The following is a 19,274-nucleotide window of genomic DNA, read 5'->3' as shown; positions in this document are numbered from 1 at the left end:
TACTGCCACATCTACTACTAAAGCCTTGATTTTGCGTACAACTTTGCTCACACCTCCTCTTTTAATTTTACTATTTTAATTAAAATTTTTTCTAAATACTTCAAATTCAACTACATTTAGTACTCCTTATTTGACTATTTATAATTAGCTTTAACACTGCTATTTTATTAGCTCTACTACACACGCCTTCTTCGAGCTGCTCCTATTTCTTAATCTACTACTTTTTCTGTGACTTATAGACTATACCTATTTTGCTTACTAGGTTTTCCTCCATAAATTATTTTAAAGCTACCTCTTGTCACATGCTACTCCTTGGAAGTAGTACTACTATTTATGCTGCTATTATCAGTACTTTTTTTCATTTTGCTGCCAGTTAAGCAATCTACTACTCTGTTTGCTACTACTATATGAACTACATGAGAAATACTATAGGATATAAATTTAGTGTAGCAGAAATGTTGTACGTATACTATTATATCACCATTTACTACCATTTCTCCCCGCCTCAATTGTATCATAAATGCTCTCTGAAGTCATTTTCCCCCATTTCTCTCTCTCTCTCTCTCTCTTTCTCTCTCTCATTCTGCCTGCCTTTGCCTTTAAAGGGTATTTCATAGTCATTTCCTTGCTGAAATTCCCCACTTTTGTGGCTTACGTTTTGGTCTATTTGGCTTTGGGTTTTGTGGGAGGCGTGGCGTGGTTGGATTTCGACACACGTCGTTTTCCATTAAATTTGCCAGGAGATAAACGAAAAATGTCGAGCAAAAGTTTTTCTTTCAGCCCGAAAACTCACGTGAGATTTGCTTGCGATGGCCAAGAGGGGGCGAGGCGGAGGGGCTGGAGGGAAACTTACACACGCATGCATATTTAAATATATGAGTAGAGTAGGGATGGAGAGAGAGAGAGAGGGGGGGAAGGGGGGAGTTGACACTGGATCACGTGGCGTGTGCGTAATGTGGCGTGTGCTGCCGCCGCCTGAACCCAAAGGACTCGCAATATTTCCCTTTTTGCGTTTACTTTTTCGTGCTGTTGCACATTGAAAGATAAAAAGCAAAAGTTAAAACCAATTCGCACGCAATTCTCGTCCACTGTCTGGGCTGGCCTGGTTTGTGTTGTCCTTCGGGGAGCCGGAGTGCGTGTCGCCGAGGCGAGTCGAGTCGAGTCGAGTCGAGTCGAGGAGCTGAGCTAGAAGACACCAGACCGCCTCACCTGAGCCTAAACAAATGCAACACTTTGTTTTAAGAGGCGTGGCATGACTACGAATTTATTTGTTTGCCTTTGCGCCGCACTCCGACGCACTGTGCTCAGGTGCGGCGCTGCGGTTGGGCCCGCGGGGCGCCCAAATGCAAAGTAGCTCGGATCGAAATGTTGCCACAAGACCGAGAACATGGAAAAACAAAAGAAAAAAAAACGGTTGCATAATTGAAAGAAAACTTTGGAAAACTCTGGCAGTGATTAGGGTGTCCGATAAGACGCCGGGATTAGCGGCCCTCGCCTGCGGGCCGAAACTGACGAAAAGATTAATGACTCTGAACGGCACTTGTGCGTGTGTGGACTTTAAAGAACTTCGGCCGTGTCACTTGGCTCGCTGCGGTCAACCAGTTCAGTTCATTGGCCATTCATATTAAAATTAAAAAGTACTCGGACCCGGCTTTTGATCTGGGTTCAAAACTATCAAAAAAGGGACCATTCGTGGAGCTGGCAAAGAGGGGGGAAACCTAATATTGTAAATGAGCTGGCAGTGACTTGCTGAACAGCGGCTAGTTGTGTTATGGAACCAGTATGGAACTACTGAATAGATGTGCAATGGGAACTAATTGGAATTGAAAGGAAAAGGTGAATTTAATCAAAAGAACTAGTTCATAGCGAAACACAATAAAGAAAAATGGCTAAGAAACTTAATAATCCATACATATTCGGAACTAGTTCACAAGTGAACACTTCAAAAGTTCTTAAATCGGAACCAGTACTCCACATATAAAACTTGCAATTGGCACTTAAGCAATAACTATTTAAGACTATGCTCTAATCAGGCTATAAAACTAGTTCCACTTTCAGCACATACAAAGCACTCCTTGCTCACTTTGGAGTCAGTTCACAAAGCTGATTCCACTTGAAATGAGCAAATTGAGTTTTTCATTTAATTTACTTTTCCCTTTTTATTAATGTCATAAACTCCTCTAAGCCCGAAATCTAACCTAACGTTACGTATGAGGTCGGATGCTTGCCGTGTTTTTACGGTACTTGGGGTCATATCTTTTTATGGGCCACAGTCACAATCAAATGTCCATTGGCTAAAGCTCCAACCAGGCAGAAGCCAACAGGAGGTCGCCTAATCAAATTTGCGGAATACGCTTCCTGCGGCTCCGACTTCGGTTCCTGTGTTCGTTCACAATTCCGTTGGCTCTGTTGCTCTTTTTGTTGCTGTTGTTATTCCCAAGCTTTTAATAACTGAACAAGCCGCTCATTAATAATTTAAAATAGAGCAAAAATATGCGCGCTTCTCTTTTACCAGCTGTGCTTGCCGTTGTTGTTATTGTTGTTGCTGCTGCTGCTGCTGTGAGTCCCAGCGGCTGCGTTGGCCCAGTGGCGCGTGGTTGTGGTGAATTTGAATCGTGTGGATGCCAATGCACAGCGCCCACAGCAACAGCCAAAGTAAGAGAGCGAGAGCGTAAGCTGCCGTTGCTTGCTCTCTCGTTGCTCGCTCTTTGCATTGGCATTCGTAGCGCATTCCTTAAGCAGACCCGCACACGCACACGCACACTTGTGCATGCTCGGCTATGTTTTGTGGGATGCCTTCGCAGACAGCGACTCGTTGCCACCACGCTGCTCGTTCCACCTCCGTACGCCCCGCGCCCACACGTTCGACTGATGATTCATGCTTTCTGACTGTGTGAGTGAGTGTGTGCGTGTGTGTGTGTGTGTGTGGATGCTGATTGTTGTTGTTTGTGGTTGTTGCTGCTGCTATTATTCTTGTTGCTGTTGTAATGCTTAAATAATTTATGATGTCCGACACTCTCATAGAGCAGCAGCCGGGGCAGAGCCAGCATCAGCATTTGTTTTGTTTTATATGGGATTTTTATTTGTTTACTTTTTGCTGTTGCTGTTGCTGCTGCTGCTGCTGCCGCTGCCGCTGCCACTGTTGCGGTGGGCAGCAGCTGGCGACGACTGCACAGCCAGCGCTGCAGTGACGTAAGTGACGCAAAGCTGCGCAGCTGTTAAAATAGCACACAAGAGCAACAACAACGATTACAACAACAACTTTTGCCGGCTGCGCTTACTGAATGAAATACTTTTAATAGTACGCTCGAAATTCACCACAGCAGAGCAACGGCAGCAGCAGCAGCTGCGACAGCGGCAGCGCCGGCCCAATGCAAGCCACTTGCTGACGTCGCAACGCGTCGCTGCAACTGTTGTTTCGTTTGGCTGGCTGCCGCGCTGCCAATGCTCAGTTCACAATTGAACGCTAACCGTGTCTGACGCGTCGCGCTCTGCCGTACGTACGCTAGCATCCGTGTGACGTTAGCTAACGCTCTCGCTAGCCCGCTCGCTCTTGCTCTCACTGTCGAGTGGCTCCCAAACCTGTGACGCCGTGCGCTGTACGTCATAATATTTTGTTACGTGCCGCTGCCGCTGCTGCTGCTGCTGCTTCCGTTCGCATTCATTCGCATTTGCCGCAGCATCATAAATCAACACTAAACACCAACAGCAGCAGCAGCAGCAGCAACAACAATTATTTTTAATAATTCTGTTCGCTGTATTTTTTAGTCATTCTCTCGCTTATTTATTTATTTATTTGTTTAATTTATTTGCTTGCTGTGCGCGTGTGTTTGTTTTTGTATTTGTGTATTTTCTATTTTTTTGCCTTACTTCTTCTCCCTCTTTGTTTGTTTATTTATGTGTGCGGCAGTTCCAATTAGAAACTACGTTAAAACTTGTACCGCAAAGCTAAGCCTCTCCAACCGCTGCCCGACCTTAGGCCCCTCGCCCCATCTCTCTCACTCTGCCTCTTATTATTTATATGAGTTTTTGCATAGTTTGAAATGCGTTCAAAAACTCATTTATTTTCACCCACACAGAGACAAATTGAGGCTTTTTTTTAAGCTTTCCCATTTAGTTTGTGAAATTGTCATAAAGTAGAGTTAAACAAGCTTTTAGCTGACTATTTGGCGAACTCTTCCCAAAACTCTCGGAAATTGTTGATTTTAGGAGCGTTTAGTATTCATATTTTCTTTTAGGTGATCTTCTTTATATTTCGTTGCTTATACAGACAAGTTCCAGAACAAAGAAACTCTAGATAAGTGAAGAATGTGTGTGTATCGAAGTAAGCTATATTTAAGATAAATAATAGATGAATAGACTTGCAGAGAATGCCAATGTTATAAAGAACACTGAGCATAGGTCTGATATACATTTAAAAGATTGTGAAACCAAATTCTTTAGATATCTAGGGAGATTCCAGAAGAAACTTCCACAAACAATTTGAAAGAAAGCAAGTTTTATAAACAATTCAATAACTTCTAGTCATTTTCAAACGGCCACAGAGCTGCATAGCTGAGTGTTATAAAAAATGAACTAGCTCAAAAAGTGTTTTGTGAACTAATGCATTTCTTATAATAAATATAAGTATAAATATTATTAATATACTTTTTAGCTTGAACTAGTTTCTCAGAAAAGTAGTAGATTCTATAAATATTATATACATACTAATATTCCATCTTAAAGCCTAGTATTAATTCCGAGAATGTCTCCTAAAATCTTTGCCTTTATCTTTATTCAGTCTAAAAATAAACTATGCTGACCTAGATAAATAGCGTAAGCACTATCAAATTTCTTATCTTAGTTTTTTCGCCTGCTTCTCAACTGGGCCAAATTAAAACTTGGCTAACCAAAAAAATAAAAAAACATGCTATGCAAAAAACTTGGCTCAAATGCAATTTGCAAGCAGCTTGTGACGCAAATACTTGAGCGCAGTGCGTGTCAAACTGTATGATGGCTTATCAATAGCGCCGAGCTGAGCTTCTTATGGCGACGTGCCTTTGACCCAGTAGTCTAACAACATTATAGACTATGCCTCAACGCAACGACCCCTGACCCCTGCGTCCCCGCCCACCCGGTCGGTCCGTGGCTAACACGACCTATGTAATCAACATTGTGTATACGTAACGTAATAATTGAAGCCGCCAAAAGACGCTACGCTTGCCCGGGCGCTACGACAAGAGTGAAACACGAGAGAGAGAGAGCGCGCGCGTTACGAGAGAGGACGTAAAGTGAACGAGTGTGGTACGCAGGCACGCAAGCCAAGCCGGCGTGTGGAACTTAAGAGCGGCACACGTAACAGAGCTCTCTCTCTGAATTAGTCGAGCTCTCTCTCTCTCTCGCTTGCGCTCTTGACGTACTGCATTCGCTGCCACCCACCCCAAAAGCAGGTGGCGCCCTTGCGCTACTTTCATGTTGGGCTTTGCTTTCAGTAACAACAACAAAAAAAAAATGTAGAAGAACGTAAAAACGTAAGCGTAACGTAGTATCTCGTTGACCTCATTTCGTGTGCGAAACTCAACGCGGCAGGTTGTGTGCAGCTCCCGCAGCCGGCTAACGGTAAACGACGACGACGACGACGACTTTGAGCAGTCGAAATTCCTTTAAATACGTACGCGTCGCTCTGTCAACGCTCGCCATATTCAAGTTAAATGTCAAAGTGTTTGCATTCAAGTTGAACTCTTAACCTCGTCGTAGTGTGCGTGTGCCTGTGCGTATGTGTTTGTGTTTGTATTAAGTTTATGATTTTGTGCTTAGCGAATTTTGTTTCACTTTTCTTAAGTTGTTTTTGTTGTTTTGATTTTGTGATGTTTGTTGCCAAGAAAACACCCTCAACAATAACAACCCTTAAGAGCTGCTTGTTGTTGTTGTTGTTGTCCGTTGTTGTCTGTGGCTCGCAGTATTTAATGTTGTTATTGTTCTCGTTTTTAGCTAGAATTTGACCTCGTTCCAGCTAGTCCATAAATCGGCCGATAACACACAGATATTCTATACTAGATAAAGTGCCATAAAGTGAAATCTTAACTTGTAGCTAAAATGTTTGCCATTAAATAAAAGTGTTTACAAACAAAGCCAAAAAAAAAAACAAAAATAAGTAAAACAGCTAAGGCATTAAAAAACATCTATAATTAGCAGAAACTGCTAAAAAATCAAAAATTTTTCTGTCGACACCTGAGAGAGAAAAACGGCCTCAAAATTGCCGAATTAATAAATCAACCCACAAAGCTCAACAACAACAACTTCTCGGGTGCGTATTAAATCCATTAAGGTTGCAATAAATATTAATAAATATTTAAATATATAAATCATATTATTCAAGTGCTGGCAGCACCTTAAAGCCAAATGAATTGTGGAATGCTTAAAGTAAACAAATGAAACGAGTAGAGGCAACAATTTCTGCTTCCTCTTCTCCTCTTTCTCTCTCAGCCTTTCTTAAACTAACATTAAAAATACAATTTGATATATTTATATATAACTTTCGGCTTTTTATAGCATTCTATTTATAGCTAAATTTAATCATTACGATAAACAGTTGGAGAGTGAAATGTGTTTTTGTTTAAGCTTTGTAATTGTTTCTGCTTAATGCCATATATATATATATATGTGTATAAGTGCATGTATGTATGTACATGTACATACACTAGGTAGACTCTGGTGATAGATTGAGAGCTCAAACGATTATATAAATACGTATATACGATGAAATTTGAGAAAATGTAGAATAATATAAAAAAATTGATAAAAAAAATTAAAAAAATAAAAAATAAAATAAAAAATAAAATAAAAAATTGATACAAAAAAAAAATTAAAAAATTGATACAAAAATTTAAAAATTGATACAAAAAAATAAAAATAAAAAAATTGATAAAAATAAATAAAAATAAAAAATTGATAAAAAAAAAAAAAAAAAAATCATTAAAAAAAAATAAAAAATAAATAAACAAATAAATAAAGTCAAAGTATCCAAAACCTTATTTAATTATAAATGAAACTATTTATTGTATTATTATTATACTTTTTTAAATATTAAAACAATAAAAAAATTGGTTTAAAAAAAATTAATATGATTAAATTACCCAAAAGCGGTATTTAATTATATATGAAACTATTTATTTATAATTATACTTTATTTTTTTTATTTATTTTTATTTTATTTTATTTATTTTTTTTTAATATTATTTTTAAATAATATTTTTCAATTCAATGCAAAATTTAAACTTTATCCCTACAATATTCATGCCTTTATAAAATTAATTTTTGCACTCTGATAATACAATTAATAATGCTCTATTATGCATAGAAATGTTCGCTCTCTAATCAATGTAATCAAATTTTCTAGTTCACTTCAGTAATGCATTGAAAAAAGTTGAATAATCGAATAATAATTTAATTGCATAATTTATGGAAATTCTCATTAGTTCTGCAACATTGCAGTGGAACAATTTAAAGCCCAAAAGCTTCGAAATTTCTGAATATTTTTCACGTGATGCCAGCAGACCGTAAAAAATGCGCCCAAAATAAATAAATAAATATATATTGAAAATATGTGTGTAAAAGCCTATTTGAAATGCTGAACAAATATTAAATGACAGACAGAGCGAGGGACAAGGTGCGAGAGGGCTGAGAGGAGGAGAGCGAGAGAGAGCGAGAGGGAGAGAGAGAGAGAGAGGAGTCAACTGTGCCGCATCAAAGTAAACTTTATTTAAATTAAGCGCAAATATTTTGACACGTCGACGTTGGAAATAAAATAAAGTGAAATATATTTCAACAGCAGCGAAACAGAATGGAATGGAATGAAATGAAATGGCAAACGAGACTGCATATTAATTGCAGCACAGATACAACTAAGGCGGGCGTTAACGACCGCTGAATGCTCAGTCAAGGCACGAGCGCTAAGAGATTCATATATATATATATATATATATATATATATATATATATATTTTTTATATGCATAGATTTTTTTTTTTTTAATCTAGCTTAAACAGTCTTACAGTTTTACAAAATTTGCCACGCCCCCTAACACTCTTAGATATATCTGCTATGTCTTTTAGATCTTGCATTGTCAATTCGATTATATTTTCTCGATTTCAAGACTTCGGAACTTCAATCTGATATAGGTGGGAAATGCATTTTCCGATTTTCCACATAACCAATATACTCTATTGACTCTGCTAAATGTGTATAAAAAGTTTACATATTTTATGGACGAATTGGCAACAAGCCTGCGGCAATAACCGATATGAACAATGCTGCAGTCCCTGACTCTCTCTCTCCTTCACTCTCCATTACCATCGCCCTCTCTCTCTCTCTCTCTCTCTTGCACACAGCCTGGGCAACTCATCTCGGCGGCGTTGGTAACCGGCTTAAAGCAGCCAGCAAAAGACTTCGAACCGAACAGCTCGATTTTAATGGCATTTCTACGGTTCGTTGTTGTATTTATTGCTCTCGCTGTTCTTCTTGTTGTTTTTGTTGTGCAATTGAAATTAATTCAAGTTAAATTGAACTTTTTATTAGAACATTGACCCAGCCATGACGTGAACAACAACAACAACAGCAGCAGCAACAGCAGCAACAGAAATAATCGAGTTGCTTTCATTTCACATGCAAAACATTCGCTGGCTCTAATCAGCTGTTAAATCAGTTGTTTAATCAGCTTTATATAACTCTCGATAAGCAGAATACATAAACACACACACGTACACTCACACATATAGTATATTATCTGTCTGTGAACATGAAACCGAAAATAACGAAAACACTTCCGTTATCGTAGCAGCAGACAGCAAACATTATAATCAGAATTCATTACAATTATTCAACTAGGAACTAGAAGGAATCCGCTGCGAGTGGGTGGTTCGAGAAGTTGCTTGAGTGGCACAGTACAGTATTTATGGATGCACTGTAAAGAGCATAAATACTCGTAGAATTCTTGTTTTATAGATTTCCTGGTTGATCTGCATCGCCGACTCTTATCAGATATTTTGCTCTATGCTTATCTTTCCATTTAGCCTCATTTGAACTCTCTTACATTGACTTTTCGCTATCTCATTTCCTTATATACGCAGATCGTATAATATTTAAGAGTAGAGTAAATAATGGAGAATGTTGGAAGAGTTGCTAGTCAATGAAATGAACCATCAGAGAATTATGGATTATCTATATTTGAATTGAAAGAATCTCTTTCAATTCCTTTCTGTCCTCCTTTTCCCCTATATGCATCTTCCCCCTCTTTCTCTTTTTAGCAGTCTTCTCTCCTTTTCTTTTTCTCTATCTCATTTTGTGTTTGTTTTCTCTATCTATCACTATTTTTTCTTCCTGCCTGTCGTTCTATCAAACTCTCTCTCTCTTTCTCTCTCTCTTTCTCTCTCTCTCTCTCTCTCTCTCTCTCTCTCTCTATCTCTCTCTGTCTTCCACTATGTCTCTTCCTCTCTTTCCTCTCTGTTTGTCTCTATCTATCTCTCTCTCTGTCTCTCTCCCTCTCTCTTTCCTTTTCTCTCTCTCTCATTCCCTCATTCTCCCTCTCTCTCTCTTTCACACTTCCCTCTACCAGCTCTATGTATGTGTATCCCCACAATTTCACGTTCGCCCCTCGCTAACGCGTTTCGAGTTTGATTTATTGGACGAGACACAAGGAACTTGTTTAGATTTTGTTTGCTTTTGGCTCTGACTGAGCCAGTCGAACGCAATTTAATTAGACGTTCGACTGGCTGCAATTAGTTAAAGCCGCCTGCTAAATATGACGCCCATATAGAAATCGAGAGATGTTTCATTTCTCGTTTGCATTTGGCCTGGCTGAGAATGAAACTGTGCAAGTCTCGCCATATATTTTCGATGGCTAAATCAATTAGAAAGCTGAGCTAAGGCTGAGTGTAATTAGGATTATATATATATATACATATATATTGTTCACTTGCTATAACATGTATGTGTGTGTGTTTGTATGTGTGTATATATGTTGATATTTTTGTGAATTTTAATTAAATTTCGTTCGTTTGGCGATTTGGCAAGCTGATAAACGGCTAAAAGACACGCAATTTGGCAACTTATGTGTGTGTGCGTGTGTGTGCCGCATTAAAACAGGTGTGTAATATCATAAAAATTGAGGCGTAACTCAAAGCTAAAGTCTAAGGTCTGAGCCGTTTCGCATGCAACTGGTTGACTAATTTTGTAATTTATATAAATGGGTTTTTTTTCTTGGACTTTATCGTCCACGCCCCATCTGCGCACCGCCCACTTGACGGACGTTGCGATTTCTTGTTGGCGATAAAGAAAAATATAGTTCTATATGGTAATAAAACTTGTTCTGCCTTGGCCAAATTCATTTGTGCATAATAAATATGAATATAAATATAAATATAAATATAAATAAATGTATATAAGACCGTTAAATGCCAAATTAATTTTCCTTTCTTGCCTGAGCTCATTTAATGTGCGTTTGGCTTTATTTTTGGTTGAATTTTCATCTGTTTTTGTTTGTGTTTTTTTTTTTGTTAATGGTTTTTAAATTTTACGACTTGTCCAATAAATGTGCGAGCCAAATAAAAGGGGTGCGAACGGCGGCGTTGATTGATCAAAATTGAGACGATGAAATAGCATGAAATGTGGCGGTGGTGGGGGAAGGGCAGAACTAGAAATTGGGAGAACATTAAATGGGGCATTAAATGAAAGAGCTGTTGAGAGTTCAGTCAGGAAAAGGATTTTGTTAAAGCTAAAATTATTTAGAAAAGTTTGGAAAGTGTATTTAATTTAGATATAGAAATTCATTTGGGGTATTTTTTTATGCTTAGATTATAATTGCTTACAGCTGGGAATATATTTTCAAGTGCAAAGCTTAGCTAAGTTAATTTTCACTTTATTAAATCCATCTAATCAGGTGGAATATGTGTGAAACAGATTTATAAAAGCATAAACAATAAAATATTAACAAGGTTTCTATAATCGATTATTTTTAGTTTTTATATATTTTTTTTATGGATATATGTATTTATACATATCAATTTCAACAAATATTAGACATATTTTTTATTAGAATTATAATTTTTTTTTATAATCTATTATCCTTAGCTCATATGTTTTTGTTTTTTTGTTTATAATTTAACATATATAAATTTTTACAAATATTATTATCATTATTATTTTTATTATTATTATTATTATTATTATTTTTTTAAATTATTTTTATTATTATTATTATTATTATTATTAATTTTTTATCACTTTTGTTATTATTATTATTATTTTTTTTATTATTTTTAATTTTATTACTATTATTATTTATTATTTTTATCATTATTATTATTATTATTATTATTATTTTTTATTATTTTTATTATTATTATTATTATTATTCTTTTTTTTTTTTTATTATTTTTATTATTATTATTATTATTATTATTATTATTATTATTATTATTACTATTATTTTTATTTTTTATATACATATAAATTTCAATATACATATAAATTAGGCATATATTATTAACATTTTAATAAATTATTTATATAAAATTTTCACTGATTTCCTTTATGGATTTCCTTTTAGTTAAACGTTTTCAATTTGATTTGTTTTTACTGCATTTTGCATAAACTGTTTGGCAATTGCGTTTAATTACTTTGAAATGCATTTCAATTAATATTGCATAAAAACCAAATACAATTAAAATAGATGTGTGTAACTGTGTATATGTGTGCATACATACATATACACTGCTATATCGCTATTTAATCCCGTTGCTAATCTCTGGTACGTGAACTGGCGTGGCATAAAAAAGGATTATGCAAATTACCAGCAAAATTTGTCATTAATTATTTTAGCAAGATTTTATTGAAATTTAATGCGATTGTGAATGTCGCTCAACCTTCCAGACTCCCCCCCCCCCCCCCCCCCCCCCCTCTCTCTCTCTCTCTGTCTCTCTCTCTCTCACACACACACACTCTTTCCCTCGCTGCGTGCATTGACATTTGCGGCTACACGCCGCAAGGCTTATCAATTATCCAGCTGCATTCTGTCCAGGCACGACAAGGACAAGGACCTGTTCCAGGACCTTCTGGCAGCAGTTCAGTGGGTCGAAGGCCACGAGGCTTACAGCCTCACGTGTCATTGTGTGACAGGCGTTGCTCGTTCGCCGTGTGTTTTTTTTTTTTTTTGGCTATTTTCGGTAAACTGAAATTGTTGCCATTGGCAAGTTGTCTACACGTCATTTATAAGCCATTTAATCAACGGCCCATTCAATTCCGTCAGCTGGCTGCACTTTAAACCTCTATTTTTGGCCAACGATAGACAGAGAGAGAGAGAGGGAATCTGGCTCTCTCTTTCTCGACTCTCGCAATTAGTCAGCTGCGCTGTCGCCGAGTGTCAAAATATTTCGCATGAATATTTTCTGCAGAAAATCTATTTTCTCATGCTACCGATTTTCACTTGGCCGTGCGCCCACAAATGTGACAGAGGCGGTGGTGGTTCGCCTGCGGGCGCAGAGTGTGTGGCGCGAGGGGGCGTGGCTGCTGCTGCATGAGCAATGAGCGTGCATGGCCAAAATGTCACGTATACGTCGTGTGGCACGCCACGCCATGGCTCGCAACAATTTCAGAGAGTTCCCATGTCACCGGCTGCCGCAAGCCACGCCCACCCTCCCGTCTCACCTCAAAGTTAATTACGTCATTAACGTGAAATTTAAAGAGTGCTCATCATTTCATACGCCGCCACAATTCATTTACGTCCCACCCTCAATCGCCCTGACAAAGGGGTATTTCGTTTCCCGGATGAAGTTTGCCAAATTTTTATGGGTTTTTTTTTCTTAGTCATTGTATTATTCATTTATGTATATAGTATTGACTTGACTCACCTATATGAAAGAAATACTAATCAAACCACTTATCAATTAATTTTTATATATTATCAAGAAATAATAAGTTGAAAGCTAATGCAGTTTTGCTTTTCCTTTAGCGAATATAGTAAATAGTTTGAAAACATTTGCGGAATTTCTTAGATAGCTAAAACATATGTTACGATAAATATTTGGATTATTATTATTTTTGCAGTAGTGTATTCTTGAGATATGATAAGAATATATAGGTTAATTTGTGTTTGTATAAAGGTGTTATGATATATTAATATGGTTTTGATATGCGATAGGCAGAGGTATGAAGAGGCGGCACCTGGAACAATCGAGACGGTACCTGGTACCTTGTAAGAGGTACTTGAACTTGGGAGGGAGAAGTGTGAACTGAGTGCATTATAGAAATGAAAGTTCCTGTCAAATTCTCAACTGATGCAGCTAAAGACTAGTCTCTATTCTATATTCTCTTCCATTTGATTCTCTTTATATTAGGTATGTAAATCCTAGCATCAGACCAAAACTTCTTTAGCTAATTTAGCTACATTCCAGTAATTGTTCCGTCATTGCTAGTAAAACTTTCCTTAGTCTAGTCAGAAATAATGATAGAGTTATTTAAAGGGACGCAAAGCTGGTAATTAAGTAAAATCTTTAATTGTGACTCAGTTGCCGACAGTTGCTACAGTAATGATTCGCATATACAAATTGGCAGACAGCGTTGGGCTCTTCCTCTTTTTACAGTGAATATTCGCACCTAATTAACGGGCATTTGATTACGGTCAATTGGCGAATTTGTCTGGTGCTAATTGCCTGTGAGAAGCGGTTCATATAATGCTGTCAGTCACTGTGGCGCTGTCTCAGTCTATTTTTGAGGCACCTCGGCGCCAGCCCCCAAGCAGGGCGGGGCTATTGAACTCGCTGCGGCTGCCAGTCAATTTTCGTCTGTCTTTGACATTGATGCCAAATTGCAAAGTTTGATTTGAATGCGTGAGAGAGAGAGAGAGGGTGAGGGGGGAGAGTGTGTGTCTATGATTGTGTGTGTGTGCGTGTGTGTGTGTGTATTCATGCTACTCATTAATGCAACCTAGCAGCAACAACTACGACGATCTCGTACAACTGCAAGTGAAGCATCTGCCTGAAAAGTTTTCGCAGCGCCTTTTGCAGTCTTAATTAAATAAGTTTGACGTTGCTGCAACTTCCACTTGCAGCTTGTTGCAACTCATTTTGCTTATTTGCCTTTTTAGGCAAGAGAGAGAGAGAGAAAAATAGAAAAAATAGAAGTTTTCGCAAACAACTTTAATGGGCTTTTAAAAACAAGCAACGACAACTGCGAGTCATTTAATGTAAATGCAATTGCCGTTGCTCCAACTCTCTCTCTCCCTTACCCTCTCTCTCCCTCTCTCTTTTCCTCTTCTAATGCCTAGCTTTAAAACAATTTGTCAGCTGCATTCGACATTCGACATTCGGCATTTGCATATTGCATTCGCTGCCAGCAACAGTGCCTGCCATTTGTATGCAATCGCTTGCGTTATGCGAGCCAAGGCCAAAAGAATCATAATCGGTTTGCCAGCACTTGAAGCCAACCAATTGCAGTTGTTATTGCTCTTGTTGTTGTTGTTGTTGTTGTTGTTGTTGGTGAGTTGTGCCCGTTGCTAACATAATTTATACCCACGGAAATTGTTTACGTGTGTGGGTGGGTTATGCTCTCGTCAAGGTGTTTAATAGGTGTATATAACTGTGTAAGGAGGGAGTCAGCTTTGGGAGTGCCCTGTGTTTGTTCTATTGGGTGGCTCTTTTTTGTTTAAGTTTTTACTTGCTTATTTCTGATGTCTGTAATAGAGTTTATTGTGTTGTTATCTCTGTCTGTATCTCATTCTTTTTCTCTCTCTCTCTCTCTCTCTCTCTCTCTCTCTGTGTAGCTATACCTATTTCTCTCTCTCTCTCTCTCTCTCTGTGTGTAACCATACTTATTTCTGTCTCTCTCTCTGGGTAGCTATACTTATTTCTCTCTCTCTCGTTCTCCCTTTATCATTTTTTCTCCTCCTCTGGATTATATTTATATATAATTAGCTTTCTACTAATTATAATATAATTTTCTCTCCTTTTCTATATGCTTATTATCTCTCTCTCTCTGTACAAGAGCGAGCCATCTATGAGCTTATGGTTATGAGAGTGTGCCTTTAATTGAGTTGAAGTGCTCGATATGCATACGAGATAGACGTACGTGCATATACATGTATGGGCATGTGTACGCACCATATATGCATACATGTATGTGTGTATATATGTGTCTATCTTGTCTATCTATGAATTGATGGCATAAATTGCTTGCGCTCGACTTGTCTGCATTGTTGTTAAGCCAAATTGCTTTTGACAACAACAATGATCACAATAATAATGATAATAATGGACACTACAATAACAGTGGGCTATCGCTATGGCGAGCGACACCAAAGAGACAGACACTTACCCAAATGATTTAGTACCAGAAAAATATTCTACACAAACTATATATAAATGTATATACATATATACATACATATATATTTTTATGTTTAATTGTTGCCGTTGCTGTCGCTGTGGCTGTGGCTCTGTCTGGCATTGGTCGGACTGTCAAGGTGGCTGTCCGTCCGGCGGCGTGGCATGCAGCATTATGTGGCATCATTCACATCAATGCCAAAGTTTTGGTGGTCATGTTCCAAGTGGAAGAGTTTTGATAAATGACTTTTCGAGTGCCAATTTCCTGGCCAAAAACTTGTATGGCATGCAAATGAAGCTAAGCCAACTGTACAAACCAGTTGGCATTGGCCGGGCTAGCTGAACTGTGTCTACTGTGGAGAAATGCATCGATTGGAAGTTTATAATGGGGCGACGTAGAAATAGTTCAATAATCAATTCTTCGCAAATTTTTAATCAGTCTGCATATCAATGAGAGCTAGAATGGGAAAATTGCTTGAGCAGGGAGTGTGTGGTTAGAAAAAAAACTAGGCGAGCGACGATATACTATCTTTAACTAGGCTTACCCTAACTTATGATGTATAAAATAGAGACCTATTATGTCACGTATTTGTACGTATGTGTTTATTGTTATACATGTAGTCTTAGGCATATATTAATACTGCAATTTACTTTCTAATATGCCATATCTTAGTTTAGAGCAGGCATAAGAGCAGCTATAAAAGAATTGAAATATTTTTAAATAATGTAAACGCCCTGCAAAGCCAACCACCAAATATCATATCAATAACTCTAAAAGTTCTCGAGTTATGTGGAAATAACTGAGCTGAAAAATCGAGGAAATATCAGCAACAAAGGCAAACGAGACATAAACTTGCCATCAATATATTTATATTATTTTTATTTAGATAGAATTTCAGTTTACAAGTTCTGCAAGCTCTAAGAATTACAGAAAATATATATATATATATTAAAATATATGTATATGTACTTAGAAATATTTAGTATGTATATAAATTGCTTGACAAAAGCATTTGGCATGTTGGTTGGATAACCGTTCGATATGCATATATAATAAATACGGTTAGTTTAACTGCGCTAGCCAAATCATTATGCCAATCAACGAGCCAGCTAAACAGCGCCAGCCATAATAAACAAACGAAAACAGCTGATACAACAACAACAAACACAACAACAACAATTACGCCCTTTAAAATGGATGCGGTTAAAAGCAAAAAGTTGTACACAATTTGCATGGCTCACTGAGCGCTGAAATAAGTTGGTTAAATGTTACATTGGTCAAACAACAATCAAATTATATAACTCAATTACGAATGCACACAAATACAGACAGATGCACATACACACACACATATCTATATATGTATATATATGGGTGTATATATGCATATATATAGAGGGGAATAGTTTGTTGTTTTACTATAAATATAAAGCAGCAGGCGCCCGCACTCTGGTGCACTACACACATACACACATACATATACATATCTATATACCCATCAACGAAATGCATTTCTAAATTTGAAGTAGTTTTTCATTTGAATTTTACAATGTAAATTGGCTTTTCATGTGGAAATGTGCGTGTCGTTCGGCTGTGGTGGGGCTCTCTCCCTAGTTATCTATTTATTATTATGGCACACCACGCTCCACTGATTTATGTTAATTTGTAATGTCAACTCTGTTGTGATTGTTGTTGTTGTTGTTGTTGTTGCGTGTTTTGTTTTATAATTGTCGCAGCGCGCGCGGAGGCATGGCATAATAAAAACAACAACAACACAGCTCTCCTTAGCCACAACAAAAACTTGAAAAATATCAATCAATGCTCAATACTAAAGTTTTTCTCCCCAACTTTTCTCTCTCTCTCCATTTTCAGGCGTCACAATGCGGGAGAAGAAAGGCGGCGCCCTGCAGAAGCTCAAGAAGAGGCTGTCGCACAGCTTTGGCAGATTAAGTGAGTAGAAGATTCTATCGATAAATGCAATCGATAAATTACATCTAAGGGCACTTTCAACTTTCAACAAAAAAGAAAAAAACTCGCACTCTAAACAAACAAAAGCTAAACTACAATAAATCAACAACAAAAGCTAACCATAAATGGGCAGCAAAAAATACAAATAATAAAAAAAGAAGAAGCCAACACCGAGCGCTGTGTGTGTGGGTGCAGCAACAATGGATTTATGTATAGATATATATGTATATATAGCATATATGTATATATATATATATAATTTTTACTATGGCCACATAAAGTTGGGCGTTGCATTGAGCAATGAGAAAATGTCGCGCATGAATCATGCACAATATTTACATATCTATATCTTTGTACACACATACATATACATATGTATATTTATATATATATACATAATACTCTGCTTGGTTTCTCAGCACTTGAAAAAAAGAAAAAGCTTTTAGATTAGATGCATAAAGTTTACCTTGAATATATGCAAAAAAAAAAAAAAAAAAAAAAATAGTAATAATAATAATTAAACAAAAAGTCTCAGCTAATGCTATTCGATATATATATATATTTACATATATAGATAGCGAGTAGACTTTATGCTCTACAGCTTTATAAATTGCATTTCCTGGCATTAAATTGAGCTTAAGCTCGATTGTTAGCTCTGTTTCTCTGTTTTTATCAATTAAGACTTGGGTTCGCATTTCCCGTCATGCTCTTCATCTGACTTAATATCTGCAGAGCGCAACTCTCGCGTTTCTGCTTTGTTTCTCAGCCGTAAGACAAAGCTCAAGCAGCCTTTAGCTTAGCTATGCTACTTAATCAAGAAAAACTAAGATATATCTTACATATATAAAAGTGAAAAAAGAGAAAAAAAATATTTAAAAATGTTCCCAATGTGTATTCCCAGTCTATATATCTACTTATAGTTGCTTTAGCTTCAGCTTATGCCAAAATCTGTCTCAATTTAAACTTTTCGCTCGCAAAGTTTCATATAAATGATAGATAAATATAACATTTTGTAGCCAGCTGTCTAAGCTGCCAACTCAAATGAGAAAATGTTTAAAGCCCAAACACAACTTTATTAGCTGCACAGCAGAGCAGGCCAACAAGCTAGGCCTGGCCATGGCCATGGCTAAAAGTTGCGATGACAAAGTTCTCTTGGGCTGGAAATTTGAATCTAGTTGCAAAAAGTTGCGTTGCCTTAAACACATTTGCTGCACGTGAATGAAACTTGGCCAAAGCCAGCTAAACCAAGCAAAGCCAAAAATAGAAGAAACTGTGAAAATAATGTTTGGAAATTGTGCCCACAGTTATGCACGGGGAGCTGTCAGAGCTGCCAAAGCGCTTCAAATACTGTGAAAACACGAGCAATTCGGAAACAACGAAACAACAAAGAAATCGAAAAATAAATGTTTGCTGCGCAGCAAGCGAACTGTCGAATGTTGAATCATTTGGCAAAGCGTTTAATGGTCAAACAGCATCGAAATCGGCAGCGGCATCAGCAGGGGCTGCCCCCATGGTAATTGAATGCAGCAGCTGTAGCTGACTATGACTGACAGCTGGCAATGCACACAGACAGGCAGATCGAGAGGCAGACAGATGGAGAGATGGAGAGACTGGGAGACAGACGTTTGCATAGCTGAAAGATGAAATAAATGGAATATAGTCTATACAATATGCACGCTAATACGTTTGTTAACCAACGCAATTGCAGCACTACACATAAGCCTCAGCTCTCTCATTCTCTCTTTCTCTCTCTCTCTCTCTCTCACTCGCTTTACTCTTAACTGCACTTTTTAGTCGAACATTTTGTATTTGCCTCGCTGAAATTCCATAGTTCTTGTTTGAGTATACCCTGTACATATGATGAGATAGAGATGAGGTATATAAAAATTGTGTTTGAGTATGAAAAGAATAATATATATTTTTCTTTTCGATTTTTATTTCTGACAGATTAA

General features: G+C 37.3%; 1 protein-coding gene across 8 annotated transcripts in view; it reads left to right on the top strand.

Moving 5' to 3' along the window:
• Eip63E (cyclin dependent kinase Eip63E) overlaps window positions 1-19,274 on the top strand; it is a 127,228-nt gene that overhangs the window by 37,021 nt on the left and 70,933 nt on the right. For 3 of the 8 annotated variants that reach the window (XM_089260567.1, XM_089260566.1, XM_089260573.1), the window contains exon 2: window positions 17,227-17,304. In XM_089260567.1, the coding sequence (XP_089116693.1) occupies window positions 17,227-17,304 (78 nt within the window). Of the gene's footprint in view, window positions 1-3,445; window positions 3,600-5,531; window positions 5,760-5,970; window positions 6,287-17,226; window positions 17,305-19,274 lie in introns of those variants that run through there. The other 5 variants (XM_089260568.1, XM_089260571.1, XM_089260570.1 and 2 more) reach the window with 5 other exon arrangements.

Source organism: Drosophila navojoa, chromosome 4 (genome assembly GCF_054131105.1).
Source record: "Drosophila navojoa isolate 15081-1374.11 chromosome 4, UAZ_NAV_1.0, whole genome shotgun sequence".
NCBI lineage: Eukaryota > Metazoa > Arthropoda > Insecta > Diptera > Drosophilidae > Drosophila > Drosophila navojoa.
This window is presented reverse-complemented; position numbering and strand designations above follow the sequence as displayed.